This window comes from Rhagoletis zephyria, unplaced genomic scaffold (genome assembly GCF_001687245.7).
Source record: "Rhagoletis zephyria isolate East Lansing unplaced genomic scaffold, Rhagoletis_zephyria_1.1 Rzeph_scaffold_03510, whole genome shotgun sequence".
NCBI classification, from domain to species: Eukaryota; Metazoa; Arthropoda; class Insecta; order Diptera; family Tephritidae; genus Rhagoletis; species Rhagoletis zephyria.
In genome coordinates this window covers 21,187-36,994 of record NW_016160593.1, presented here as the reverse complement: position 1 = coordinate 36,994, position 15,808 = coordinate 21,187, and the positions used below count along the sequence as shown (strand labels likewise).

The 15,808-nt window shown below is 34.0% G+C and overlaps 1 protein-coding gene across 3 annotated transcripts in view; it reads right to left on the bottom strand.

The window, feature by feature from the left end:
- Rala (Ras-like protein A) overlaps nt 1-15,808 on the bottom strand; it is a 45,879-nt gene that overhangs the window by 11,221 nt on the left and 18,850 nt on the right. For all 3 annotated transcript variants that reach the window (XM_017624142.1, XM_017624141.1, XM_017624140.1), the window contains exons 2-3: nt 2,662-2,989; nt 2,399-2,559 (exon numbers count right to left, since the gene is read on the bottom strand). In XM_017624142.1, the coding sequence (XP_017479631.1) occupies nt 2,399-2,559; nt 2,662-2,814 (314 nt within the window). In that variant the 5' untranslated portion in view covers nt 2,815-2,989. The remainder of the gene's footprint in view (nt 1-2,398; nt 2,560-2,661; nt 2,990-15,808) is intronic.

Below are 15,808 nucleotides of genomic sequence, written 5' to 3'. Positions count from 1 at the left end.
TTTTATATGCTTCATAGCAGTTTTATGGCTTTAAAGGTGTGGTGCCTTTTTGGTATCGTTAAGAAAAAATTGACTCACTGGAGTAAATAATGAGGCCAATAGCAGATTGGTGGTACATCGTAGGATAAAAAAAAATGTCATTAAGGCCAAATATTTTAAAAATCATTCAAGAATACAGTAAAATATGATCAATTAGGTAAAGCATTATTCATCCCACCCAGGATTTTTCGACCGATTTCGTTCTACAAATTTCATTGTTAAAGATGTACCTACTCTAGTCGAACAATCACTGCAAAAGAAGAAAAAATCGAGGCCCAACTCCTAGAGCATCTTGCTGCATTTCTGGGATTGGTCAAACATTTGATTCTGAACTCTAAAGTCAGCAATTCACCATTTACAGCAATCGATTAAAAGAACTGAACAGAAAAGGTATTGTGTTCCACCATAACAAGATCAGAAAAAATAGTGGTTGTAATAAAATGAATATAAGAAAAAAAAAATTTAATTTGTTCAAAAATTTTACGCATTTTTTTCGATAACCGATTCGCAATTTTGAATAAGATATTAGCATATCAAGACTACTAGAGAACTAATTGATGCGTTTTAATAACATTCCGACGGGCTAAACTATACAGACTTCTTTCCGATAAGATATATCAAAATAAGCACAATCCCACGGACCGTCCTTCAAGCGATTGATGGTCGATTTTTCGAGAGATTTTAAAATGTATAAAAGTTTGCTAACGCCTGGCAGAAAATAAGATTTCAATTGCAGCTCGTTTCCAGGAAGCGGCTATTGCTTTTGCTATTTTTTTTTTCTTTTTTTTTTGCTCTTTGCTATTGCAGAAAGTTGAACTTTGACAGAGTCAGACTAATCCGCACAGCCAGGATATGTGCCCTCAATGTGGGAACGGCCATCTCCAAAACCTTTTTTTTTTTATTTTACTTTATTTAATTTTATTCTATTGTCATTTTTTATTTTATTATTTATATGACTGCTGTATGTCCGGCCACAATTTTGAGCAGATCAACTGTGCCGGTAATCCGGATATACGGTTACCGTCTGTCTATGCATTAAGAAAAAAATTCTCTCCCAAATAGAGAAACGTGAAAATTTCTGTACGATGTTTCGTTTCTAAATAAGTCCAAAAATTTTCTTTGAGTAGAATTATAATTATTTCGTATGTTTCGGAGCAGTAAAAATTTAGCGCCATTTGTTAAGTCATTTAAGTAAAACCCGTTAAATTGCATAAAGAACTAATACCAAAAATTTCGGATAATTAATTTTGACCTCAAAAAGTTGCCACTTGTTTCAACGCTTGCACTAACTTAATCAACATAGTATTTTCATCGTTTATATGTATGTATATAATAACACTTACGAATTGTAGACTTTGCATAAATTTCCAAGCTAATTTCTCCTGACCTACATATGTATGTAAATTCTTAACCAAAGTTAAAAAAAGGTGATTTCGCACGAAAACCAATAAGAAATCGTTAAGAAAAAATTATTGTATGTATAGAAAATTTAATGATTCTGAAAGTAACCGCCGACATGCACCGCAAATCATAAAGTCAAAATTACAGCTATTTTAACAACAAAAACGTCACAGAAAAAACACTAAAGCTGAAATAATAATAACAACAATAAAATGACATTCTCCCCAACACATTTCACTAATTCGCCGAATGCAATTTGGCCAACAAATAATAGCACAATGCTAAATGAAAGCCGATAGCTGATAGCTAATGGCGAATTGTATGCACATATCCACAGATGCTAGTGGCCGAAAGTTGATTGGGATTTAAGAATACAAAACTAGTATTAACAGTGTGGCCAGATGTTCACGAAAACCGAAGCTAAACTGGTTTTGAAAAAAGGTAAGAAAAAGTTATATCCTATGAAAAATTAAGTTAAAATAAGTGAATATAATCATAACTTAAAAACTCTTTAGCAACTCGACAAGTTTGGCGAAACGGATTATTATTTTCTACACTGATAGCTTAAAGCAATTTTCTTTGTACTATTTTTTATAGACCTACAAAGAGTAAAGAAATTATTTTCTCAAAGAAATGTCACTTTGCTCTGCCATTGTAATTTTTGAACGGTAGACGATAGGTTTTGAATTATTAAAGATTTTCAGTATGACAACTACTTATTTTTATTAGTTCCGGCCCGAATTTTGTTATGAATATCGTAATTAAAAAAGGTCAGTAAAAACCACGAAATTAGACCTAAAGTTCCAGGACTAAGTATGGCATAAAATTAAATGCTAAATCTTACTTAAAAGAGGATAGCCGGGTCACACTAACTGTTAATGCCGGCAAATGTGCTTACATATTTATATAGGAGTCCATTTATTTAGCTACATATGTATGTACATAAATATGTACTCACCTGAATTCTTGTGTTGCTTGGAAGCTTTCGTCGTCTGTGATTGAGAAGACACAGAGGAAACCCTCACCACTGCGAAAATAATTATCTCTGATGGCAGCGTAATCCTCCTGTCCGGCAGTATCCAATATATCTATTTGTACTTCTTCGCCATCTAAAACGACCTGAAAAGTACAAAGTTTTTTTTTTTATGCGGAAACAAATTATTGGGTATGCAAATTTGAGCATTTAATTTCAAATTAAATTTTGTAGCTTTTCTTTCAAACCTTTTTCCTATAACTATCTGCTTTGGTTGGTTCGTAATCTTCCACGAATTCGTCGTACATGAATTGTAGTGTTAATGCTGATTTGCCAACACCGCCACTGCCCACCATTATCACTTTGTGGAGCGCGGGTCCGACTGTAGGTTTTTTACTCATTTTGTTGGAAGGTTGGCTATTGCTGTTGCTGTTGTTGTTATAACGAGTTGTTTTTTTTTTTTTTAAGTTGAGCTTCCTTTGGTTTTCCTATGCCTTACTTGCCTTTCTGCTTGCTCCTTTTTTTATTTAGTAGCCAGGAAAATTTTATTGGTAGGCTCTATCTGCCTCTTTTTACCTGCAAAATAAGTTGAAAAAAATGACTTTTTTTAGAATTCTTCAAAACACGCAGAAAAACATGGAGAAAAGTGAAAATCGTAAAAAAACAAGTAAGAAAGTCTAAGTTCGGGCGGAGCCGAACATTAAATACCCGGCGCAAGTATTAAATATATGTTGTTTCACCCTTCCGAAACCTTCCGCTAGATGGTAAGCCGAGGTGTATCAATTTTGAGTAAATTAGCGTCCTTCAATTTCGAAATATTGAAGTTTCAAGCATTTCTTAAATTTACCGTTATATGAGAATCGGCCGTTATTTTAGTCCGATTTCAATAATTTTCAACGTTTTGCTTACACGTGGCAAGTACAATAACCATACCGAGTTTGGTACAAATTGGTAGAACGGTTACCGAGATACATATATGTGATCATAAGTGGGCGGTGCCACGCCCATTTTCCAAAATTTTACCATAAACGTATTTCTTGGTAAAGAATTGTTGCAAGCATCAATTTTGAATAAATTAGCTTCAATATTTACTGATTTATCGAAGATTTTGTATTTCTCTAAATTACCGTTATATGGGATGTGGGCGTGGTTATTGTCCGATTTTAAAAAGTTTCGGCGATTTTTTATGCTGTGCCAAGGCCAACAACTGTGCCAAGTTTGGAAGAAATTGGTGCAGCGGTTACCAAGATATACACATGTAACCATAAGTGGGCGTGGCTACGCCCATTTTCCAAAAATTTATAATATTCTTATTTTTCGTCTAAAAATTATTGTAAATATCAATTTTGAGTGAATTATCTTCAGTAGTTACTAAAATATCGCAGTTTTCGTATTTCTGGAAATTACCGTTATATGGGAAGTGGGCGTGGTTAAAGTCCGATTTCGCCCATTTTCAATACCAACCTACCTTGGATTAAGGGAAACCTACATACCAAATTTCGTTGAGATATCTCAATTTTTGCTCGAGTTATCGTGTACACGGACAGACGGACAGACGGACAGACGGACAGACGGACGGACAGACAGACATGGCTTAATCGATTTCTTTTTTCATCCTGATCATTTATGTATACATTTGTCTATATCTATCTCGATTCGTTTTGGCTGTTACAAACAACCGTTATGTGAACAAAATTAATATACCCTTGTGCACAAGTGCGCTCGGGTATAAAAATGTTGCCTATTGCCATTAAAAAAATCGCGTTTTTCGCAGATTATCAACGTAAATGGCTGCTGGACAAGGAAATGCACACATCAGCAGCGGCGCAGCTGCAGCTACACTGTCACCTTTTTAGATAATTTGTATAAGCAATCTGGTATCTGACAGTCAGCTGGGCAGGAAACCGTAAAAGAAAATTGTGCCGGTATGTGACGTGTAAATCCTCGTTATTAAGATTTTTTAAGTAGTTGGTCGTTCAATGCCTTTGTGTGTACATATATATTTTATCTTTCTCAGTTAAATGGTGTAAAATATTTAACTAGTTCGTATTTATAATATTTACATACATACATTCAGAGCTGAAAATTTTTAAAGGCTGCGTGGTCAGATCAATTTTGTGATTGGCTTTCTGTCGATTTTGAACACAAAAGCAAAGGAAGATCCACATTAAGGCTACTTTCAAATAATAAAAAACACACCGATTCAACAAAGTTTGGACGAGTGGCGAAAAATTTAAAAAGTAAATTTGGACGTAATAAGATGAAAGATATACGGGAGTGTGAGGAACTTGAAATGCTGGCAGACAGGAAAAATTTTTCGAAAATTTTGCCAAAGAGTTAGAGGGAAGGTTTCAAGACCAGGGTGATCTAGTAACCCATGTCCAAAACGTACTTAAATTATGGAGACAACACTTTTCCATCCTATTGAAGCATAGATAATGACAATATCCGATGAGGCGGCTTTTGGAGTATTCGAGAAAAAGATTTTGCGGAAGATTTAAGAGCCTTTACGCGTTAACGACGGCAAGGCGAGTAACACGGACGACGGAACGATGAGCTGTATGAGCTTTACAACGAATGGACATAGGGCAGCGAATTAAAATACAGCGGCTCCGCTGGCTTGACCATGTCTTTCGAATGAACATAGACTCTCCAGGCCCTGGAGGAACCGCAGAGGAAGAGGGAAAAACCAAGTGGAAAAGGACTTGGCTCTACGTGGCATTTGCAAATGGCGTCAGTTGGCACAGAACAGAAACGATTGGTGTGCTTTGTTGAGCTCGGCCAAGATCGCGTAGGCGGCTACAGCGCCAAACAAGATCAATTCCTTTCAAAATTGATATAGGAAAAATACTTCCAGAGTTGACTTTAATATATTTAAGTGTGTTGACGAGCAACTTTTGAGCTTGATAAGCTCAGTGAAACAATTGTTACAATTGCATCCTCGGAATCGCTTGCCCTCGATCCTCTCGAACGGGTAGTATTACAGGCCAACCAGCGATATTTTCATAATTTTAATCAATCCACCTATTACTTAATACACACTAAAAGCAAAAGTAGCCTGACCGGAATACCGCTAACAAATCAATAGCACCAACTTTGGAAGTCCATAAGCAATCAATACGCAACTTGTTTGAATAACTGGTGTATTTATGTATGTATGTATGTTTACCATGATATGGGGCAAATGCAACTTAAATGAAATTGGACGTGTTGTTATTTAACAACGGTAGCTAAATTGATATCTGAATATACACAAATATTTATGTTTGACTGCATGTATGCGAAATTGGTGATGGCATTTCAATAGATGGTTGGGGTGTGGAGTGCAGGGTTCGGACTACTGCAGCCTGATTTAGGAGTAAATTCCTAAAACAATCGGAATAAAAAAAATTTTCGAAGTAGATTTTAATTTTTCATTTACGTCTTCGTGCGAATCAAAAATTTAAAAGTTTTGCTTGAACAAGTGATTTGATAATTTTGCTATGTGTAATACCTTTAACTAGGAAAAGCTTTGAAAAACCTCTCTTGAAATTTCAACGGAGTTGTATGAAATAAACAATTACTTAAAATATTTGCGAATCATGCAAAAGAATGATATCGAGCCCTAACCGCCCAAGAAAACGTAAGGGAGATTTTTTTTTTCAAAATATTCTGCTTGGTGCAGAAATATTTCCAGAGCAACTAAGCACCCGACGGCTTAACCAACTGGAATATTTTCCCACGGACTTTTGACCATAACAATGAAGAAAAAATACTGTCCTGGTCCGAAAACCACCAATATTGGACTGTAGGTAACGGGATAAAGGTAATTTTTTTATATGAATAGGAATAAATATACTCCGATCGGTGTAAAGTCTAGATGTTGGTGGAGTAATTTGAAAAAGTAATTGAATAAAGAAAATAACCAGCGTTTTAGATTCAGCCAAAACAAATTCATTCTACTTTAAAAAAAATCGGGTTGAATGACCAACATTCATACATACATATATACATACTTAGATACGTAATCAATACAAAAGGGATGCTTTGTTGCCGAAGAGACATGACTATATGTGAACTATGAACGAATAGATTTCCAATGATTTATTTCAATTTTAGCTATGTAACTATAACTCATTTCATTTTCCATAAAAAATAAACAGCTGCAAGAAAGAAGACTTCTGCAACATTTTTATGTCCGTACAATGTCTGAGAGTATGTACTAAGTAAACAAACGTCGGCAACATCGTAACAATGTTAGGAATTATTCCAAGATATCCACACATAAAAATGTGCATATGGATTTGTGCGATGCTCCCCTTTTGTTGTTTTATTTGGCACGAGTGCGCGCAGACACCACATGTAGCCGGCTTCCCGGCTAGCGAATGGACTAGAGACCGGATTTGACGCAGCGCAACAAATAGAAATGAAATTGAAATGTGCACATACATACATACAAGAGAAGTAGTAGTAAAAGTTGTTGTACAATGTATACAAACATATGTTTTAGATTTCAGTTTTATGGAGCTCAAGAGAAGAGCTGCCTGGCATCATTTGCTTCAATTAGCAAAGTCCAAAAATAGTTGATTGTTTTGCCAATTAATTTGCAACTTGCGTACTATGTATTATGTACAAAGATGTAGGAATTTAAATATGCATGAAGAACGCACAAATTGCTTTGCAATTCAAATCGAATTTGGGGTGCAGTATGGACTTAGGAATGTGCGCGTAATATTCAAATAAGATGTTATATATGTAAAAAAATTTTAATAACCATTTTAAATCTTCTTAAAAGGTTTTTAAAAACGCAATCTAAAAGCAAATTATTCGATAGTCTCGAAAACGTTTTTCGTTTTTTTGTTTTCGGTGAAAGCATCGTAAATAAACAATTTTCAACATTCAATGTTGCATGTGGAAATACATAAAACACCTGTAAACACTTTTCATTAACATATCAACATAAAAATAAAACAACCGCGAAAATTCCATTGTACACATAAATATGAGCGTGTGGAGGATGAGCATTAGCAATAAATAAGTAAAAAATAAACAATGATTCCAACGAAAAAAAAGGAAATGTAGTTATTGTTCAATTTCAATGCCAAGTACAGCGGTGGAGAATACATTATGATGTCATAAATTGAACTCAAAAGAAACTACGACTCTCCAATGGGGGATCGGCCTTCAACACATGCTCATGTGAACAATTGATCTCCAGAACACTCGGTTATTACACCCAAGAGGATCAATTTACTTGAGTAACATTTTGATCCTAAGCTTTTTAAACAAATGAAACTATGCCAGTGAGGCAAGTAACAATCGATAAGCAGTATCCGTTTTGGTAAAAACATTTTTTTTCACTGTCATACTTTTCACCAGGTGATGATTAGGCTAGAAATTGACGGCGGAAGGTGAACCACGCCAAGATCCTGCTAGTTATGTTCGTTAACATTTTCTGCTTCTCAGCGCATACATACCTCAGCTACTCGCAATAAATTATTTGCAAGGAAGGTCATTCAAAGACAATGACACCATTTGTAACTAAATAAGTTTATAATTCCAAACAGAAGTTTCAACTTTAAAGATGTTTTACCTACTTATTTCGCATAATCGAATGCCTGCTGCCAATGCTTCGCACCAAAATAAAAGTCTCTGTTACCAAATAGGGGCTTTGCGGTTGTTTGTAATCTGATGTGTGCAAAACATTTGTAGCCAGGTACATAAAAATTGACATAGAAATATGTAGAATTTTCAGCGCGGTTGAAATCGAAACTGTGAAATGAGAGACACCTTAAACAACACAAATCTTTCATCTTTAAAAGTACCGACGAATAAAAAAGGTAAACGATTAGGAAAAAAAAAACGTATCGGCATTTTCATTAGAATACAATATTGGCAATGATTTTGGCGTAGCAGACAGCGGCACAAATCAAGAAAATACATATGTACATATGTATGTCTGTATTAAATATATAATGAATTCTAGTATTTATGTAATGGAAATGATGAAATAACTAAGGCTGACAATAGATTAAGATAATAGTAGGTATTTAAATGCATATGTATTTATGCAAATTTAATTAAACACTTACGCAAACACATAGATTATAAGCGCACCACGAATTGACAAGTTTTAACAATTAATATTTTTTTTTTTGTAATTTTAATCACCTTATATAACAAGTAAAGAAGTCTAATTTCGCACGAAGCCGAACATTTCTGAAAACTGCCGTTACATGGTATGCAGGAGTAGTTTTACCCTTATTTCTTATTATATTTAGTTAGACTTAATGAGATCCACTTATGTAGTCATAAATTGGTGGTTCCACGCCCATTTTCGAAAATTCCATAAATAATCTTATTTATTTTCAATTTTTGTATCAACTTTAATTACTACCCTGCCCACTTTTAGTTCGTATACTTTTGAAGCAGAAAAATTTCAAAGTGTATGAAAAGGGTAGTAAATTAGCGCCCTTAAATTTCGAAATATCGATGTTTTCATATTTCAGAAATTTACCGTTATTTGAAAAGCATCTTTCAGCATCTTGCTTTTTTTTGTGTCAAGCACAATATATATACTGATTTCGGTACAAATTGATAGGACGGTTATCGCGATACACATACGGACACTGACACTGACTGTATGTGGTCACGCCCATTTTCAAAAAAAAAAAACAAATTGTAATCATATTTCTTGCTAGGAAATTATTCCAAACCTTAGTTTTGAGTAAATTAGCTTCATTAGTTGCTCTGATTTATCGCAGATTTCGGGTTTCTGTAAAATCCCCTTATATGGGATGAGGGCGTGGTTATTGTCCGATTTCTATGTTGGCTATGTGGAGCCAGGGTCAACCACTGTACCAAATTTGGTAGTAATTGGTAGAGGGCCTACCGAGATATACCCACGTACTCATAATTGGGCGGAGCCACACCCATTTTCCAACAATCTATAATATTCTTATTTTACCGCAAGAGATCAGCGCAAGGTCTAAGGTTCGTAGTGGGGCTATGTCGAGCGATAATGCGAAGCACTGAAGTATTCTTACTTGGTAAGTTGTCCGAATGTGGAAAATTGGGCTTTTATCACACTTCGAACACCATGTAAAGGTTGATTTCACGACAGCCGATTTCGACTGAAGGCACCAGTACCCAGGAAGTGCACACTTCTGTTGATTTAAGCAGATGTATTCCAATAAACTTTTTGAAGAAAGTGGAGGACTATTATATGGACCCGAAATAGTTGTTTAGTGGATAATTGCAAATACTTAAAAAGAGATACATTTTCATACCGAAAATTATGAACTTAGTTCAGGAAATAGCTTAAACAAGAATTTTTGTATTTACCAATGTTAACTTCAAATAGATCTGGCATGGAATTTAGAACAAGAAATTCAAAGTACTTAACAATATGTAATAATAAATATGTACATTCATACATACATAAATAAATCAAAGCATCACAGCCACTTAATTTCGTTAAATACACAAAAAAAAAAAATACCGGATAAATAAAATGAAAAAAGTGTAAACGTATTGAGACACCCACAAAAAAAGCATCAATTTCAAAAACAAATACGCCGGTCGCTTGTCCGCGCAAAATCCAACTACTAGTGTCACTGGATCATATCATCAGAGGCAGTGGTACGATAAACCGATACACAATTCAAAGAACTGCAAAATACAAAAGGGCAAAAAGCTTTGGCAAAACGAATAGAGCAATAGTTGACAGCGATGTTGCTGAAAAAAATAAAATAAAATGAAAATAAACAAAGAACTAAAAATAAATTAAACAAAACAAACAAAATATAGCAGGCATTTCCACACAATTTGCACCAACAACAATGCATATCAGTAGCCAACGGCCAGGCCAGTCGCCTCAATGACTAAAATATAGGGGAAAGATTAACATACGCCATGTATGAGTAACAAATATATGTATAAGTACATACATAGTTGGGGTGGCCGCGGCTTTGCCGAACTGGCACAAACGGCAAAATGAGGTACACCGACAGATGAGATAAAGATACTATTAGGCCGGCAAAAGAATATTAGTGACAATTTGTAGTAAGCGCAGATGGTGTTCGCCGCCTAATTTTGTGGTGATGGTGATGGTGGTTTCATTTCAAAGCTGTGATGCGATCATAGTATACTTACTACATACATATGTACATTAGGGTGGTACAAAATAAGCAAAGTCGGTATTTTAATGCTCTCACCTCCAAGGATTGTTCTATATCGAAAAAATATACCCCTATTTTTTTATTTTGAAATCAAAATATACCATTTAGAGGTCGCTCAAAGCGCTCAAAGTTTTCCATGTGTTTTATATGATACTGATTTATATGATATACAGATCGAAAAACATTGATTTTCAAGAATTCTATACCATTTCTACGAAAAGTTGTTTTTTCCCACATAAAATGCATGGGAAACTTTGAGCGCTTTTAGCGACCTCTAAATATTTTTAGATTTTAAAATAAAAAAAAAAACATGGGTATATTTTTTCGGTACAGAACAATGCTAGGGGGTGAGAGCATAAAAATTCCGACTTTACTTTTTCACATGTATTTTTGGAACACCCTAATGTACATAAATACATGCATACATATGTATCAACATAGGTATAGAAGAAATCAGCGTAAAACAAGCATTAGGGTTTCATTCGACAAATGAATGAATGCATTAGGGTGGTCCTTAAAATATTAGCAGCAAAATTTTGTATGGGCTGGCCCTATGCCCAAAATAAAGACATCCACGAAAATTTCAAAATTTGTAACCAAAAAAAAAACTTTTAATTTCTTAAACCGCGAAACTTTGACAAGTTGTTGGCTAGGTATNATACGCCATGTATGAGTAACAAATATATGTATAAGTACATACATAGTTGGGGTGGCCGCGGCTTTGCCGAACTGGCACAAACGGCAAAATGAGGTACACCGACAGATGAGATAAAGATACTATTAGGCCGGCAAAAGAATATTAGTGACAATTTGTAGTAAGCGCAGATGGTGTTCGCCGCCTAATTTTGTGGTGATGGTGATGGTGGTTTCATTTCAAAGCTGTGATGCGATCATAGTATACTTACTACATACATATGTACATTAGGGTGGTACAAAATAAGCAAAGTCGGTATTTTAATGCTCTCACCTCCAAGGATTGTTCTATATCGAAAAAATATACCCCTATTTTTTTATTTTGAAATCAAAATATACCATTTAGAGGTCGCTCAAAGCGCTCAAAGTTTTCCATGTGTTTTATATGATACTGATTTATATGATATACAGATCGAAAAACATTGATTTTCAAGAATTCTATACCATTTCTACGAAAAGTTGTTTTTTCCCACATAAAATGCATGGGAAACTTTGAGCGCTTTTAGCGACCTCTAAATATTTTTAGATTTTAAAATAAAAAAAAAACCATGGGTATATTTTTTCGGTACAGAACAATGCTAGGGGGTGAGAGCATAAAAATTCCGACTTTACTTTTTCACATGTATTTTTGGAACACCCTAATGTACATAAATACATGCATACATATGTATCAACATAGGTATAGAAGAAATCAGCGTAAAACAAGCATTAGGGTTTCATTCGACAAATGAATGAATGCATTAGGGTGGTCCTTAAAATATTAGCAGCAAAATTTTGTATGGGCTGGCCCTATGCCCAAAATAAAGACATCCACGAAAATTTCAAAATTTGTAACCAAAAAAAAACTTTTAATTTCTTAAACCGCGAAACTTTGACAAGTTGTTGGCTAGGTATCTGATAAATTTGACATATTCTTGAATCTTAGACATATACAATNGTACGCTATGTATGACTAACCAATATATGTATAAGTACATACATAGTTGGGGTGGCCGCGGCTTTGCCGAACTGGCACAAACGGCAAAATGAGGTACACCGACAGATGAGATAAAGATACTATTAGGCCGGCAAAAGAATATTAGTGACAATTTGTAGTAAGCGCAGATGGTGTTCGCCGCCTAATTTTGTGGTGATGGTGATGGTGGTTTCATTTCAAAGCTGTGATGCGATCATAGTATACTTACTACATACATATGTACATTAGGGTGGTACAAAATAAGCAAAGTCGGTATTTTAATGCTCTCACCTCCAAGGATTGTTCTATATCGAAAAAATATACCCCTATTTTTTTATTTTGAAATCAAAATATACCATTTAGAGGTCGCTCAAAGCGCTCAAAGTTTTCCATGTGTTTTATATGATACTGATTTATATGATATACAGATCGAAAAACATTGATTTTCAAGAATTCTATACCATTTCTACGAAAAGTTGTTTTTTCCCACATAAAATGCATGGGAAACTTTGAGCGCTTTTAGCGACCTCTAAATATTTTTAGATTTTAAAATAAAAAAAAAAACATGGGTATATTTTTTCGGTACAGAACAATGCTAGGGGGTGAGAGCATAAAAATTCCGACTTTACTTTTTCACATGTATTTTTGGAACACCCTAATGTACATAAATACATGCATACATATGTATCAACATAGGTATAGAAGAAATCAGCGTAAAACAAGCATTAGGGTTTCATTCGACAAATGAATGAATGCATTAGGGTGGTCCTTAAAATATTAGCAGCAAAATTTTGTATGGGCTGGCCCTATGCCCAAAATAAAGACATCCACGAAAATTTCAAAATTTGTAACCAAAAAAAAAACTTTTAATTTCTTAAACCGCGAAACTTTGACAAGTTGTTGGCTAGGTATCTGATAAATTTGACATATTCTTGAATCTTAGACATATACAATTTATAAACTCGCTGAGTTAAAAATGGTCAGAGTGAAAATTTTCGATTTTTTTTTAAATCTTGAAATTTTCGAGGATGTCTCTATTTTTTACATTTAACATAATAAATCGGTGCCCCATTATGTTGATATTTTTAAGGACCACCCTCATATGTATGTACGTTTGTGTGTAAAAACAACAATAAAAACAAAATAAAATGCACAGTAAAAGTGAGGACAATTAGTCCATTACAATTAGTTAGCAAAATTCCATTAGTAACACAGCGAGAAACAAAAAATTCGCTGTAGTCACAGCCTCATCAGCTCAGCAACAAACCAACATTATTCATTCGTACAAACTAAAACTGCATAATATGTAAAGAAAATAAGCAAACAAATGACTAGTAGTCTGAGAAAAAATCACCCACAAACAGTCACTGCGAAATACATTTCTGAGATTTGCTGCCAATCTTAAAGCGAAAATGGGTTCACGTGTAAATTAAAACAATACCAGCTGCTGCTGTGTATAAGATTTAAATTAAGAAAAAAAAAAAGTATTGAAACAAAGCGCAAAAAGCACTTCAAAGAAAAATAAGCACAAATAAAAACCACAATACTGTGTAATTCCAAAGGCATGTGAAAACTTGAAGCAATCAAATGCAAACACAAATAAAAATATAAATAAATTTTATTATCAAAAAAAAAATGCATGAAACTAAGGCACGAATAAAAGTTAACAGCAAAAGTAAAGCATCGGCACCAGTTGTTATTGTGGCAGTCGTAATGCGAAAAGTAGAAAACTAAGCATGTAAAAAAAGTTCGCAATAAAACAACACTTAGAAAGTTGGTCACTCATAATTGCAAGTGACGCTGCAGCGATTACAAATGCCGGCACTGGAAATGCTGAATGGCACACTCAACTTTTTATGTACTTTTGACTTTTAAAACGATAAAGAATTTACATGTAAATATAAAAAGTTGATTTATAGAATTGTAGGTTACACTTCGATATACATACATACATATGTAAATATTACATAGGCCATTACTCATTTATGTTTTGTGACAGAATATGTATTGCTCCAGGAATCGTACGCTCCAAAAATATTGCCGAGTATGCTTTTTACAACACTGTGCGACAGTCAAGTTTGTAATTAACCATACCTGGTCCATAGTTTCGTGGGTATATTGACTGCTTTGTATGTTTCGAAATGTTTACCGGATATTGTTGCATTCAATATTTTCCCTGAAAAGAAAGAAAGGAAGGTTCCAAAAGAATTCTAAGATCGCGTAGAGGCACGTAGAAAGATATCAAGTGTGCTGTTGATAGAAAGAGAGAGAAACAACGTCTACGTCACGGCCATGCGTTGGTGAGTTTTTGTTAACACGCAGATCCCATAAGATAGATCATGTCAGCTGACACGTTCTCCGTTTTTACGTCCGTGGGTAAATACGCTTTAAAATAACAGGTGGTCTCGAAAAATCCCGAAAGTAATCGTAAAATCCCAAAAGTTTTCGAAAAATTACAAAATTTATCGGAAAATCCCAAAATTTATCGAAAAATCCCAAAAATAATCAAAAAATCCCAAAAATTATCGAAAAATCCCAGAATTTATCCAAAAACCCAAAAATTGATCGAAAAATCCCAAAATTTTTTGAAAAATCCCAAAATTTAACGAAATATCCCAAAATTAATTGAAAAATCCCAAAATCTATCGCAAAATTCCAAAATTTATCGAAAAATCCCAAAATTTATCGAAAAACCCGAAAATTTATAGAAAAATCCCAAAAAATTTTAATAATCCCAAAAGATATCGAAAATCCCAAAAGTTTTCGAAAACCGCCCAAAGAATCAAAACTTTAAACGCAAAGGCTCGTAGTCGTAAAGAAGTTAGAAAATGGTTTTTATGTTTAAAATTGTATTTCATAATAATCACCATTTTAACTCAATCAAAGTCAACTTTAAATACATTTTATCACAAAAACAGAGTTTTAAATTTAAAATGAGGAGAACGGGATTTGAAAATGTTGAAATAAGGTTCTAAGTTTTGATTTGCTGTTAAAAGTAGTAAACTCAGCAGCACCCAGGTTCGATCCCCACCCGGACGATTGTTAATAATATTTTTCTTTATTTTATTTTTGGTTTAATTAGAAATTATTTTATTTTGTTTTGTTATTTTTTTTATTCAAGTTAAATTAATTTTTTAGATTTTAGTTTTAACTAAAAAAATTAATTGCAATAAAAACAAAATAGGAATAATTAAAAAGAACAAAAGATATGAAAAAAATGTTTGCTGGCAGTGGAATTCGAACCCACAATACTGCCGCGGACACAGGGTAAACTAATAGCTCTAACAAAAAGCTTTTTCTAAGATGTCTTGATTGACAAAACTTAAAAATCTATTCTAAACTTAAAACTGTATTTCATTTAAAAAGGAGTTTTAACTTACGACTATGACGATAAGCAAACAATGTGGAAATGTCTAAAAAGGAGAAAAACAAATTCTCGAAAAATTCCAAGTTCTCGAAAAATGACGAGAAACCACGACCAGAGCCTCGAAATATCGGGAAAATTTCACTAAAAATCCAGGAGAAAAAAATGCCGAACTGATCATATAATAAAACTTATCACTTCACAATGTCTATGCTGAATTCAAA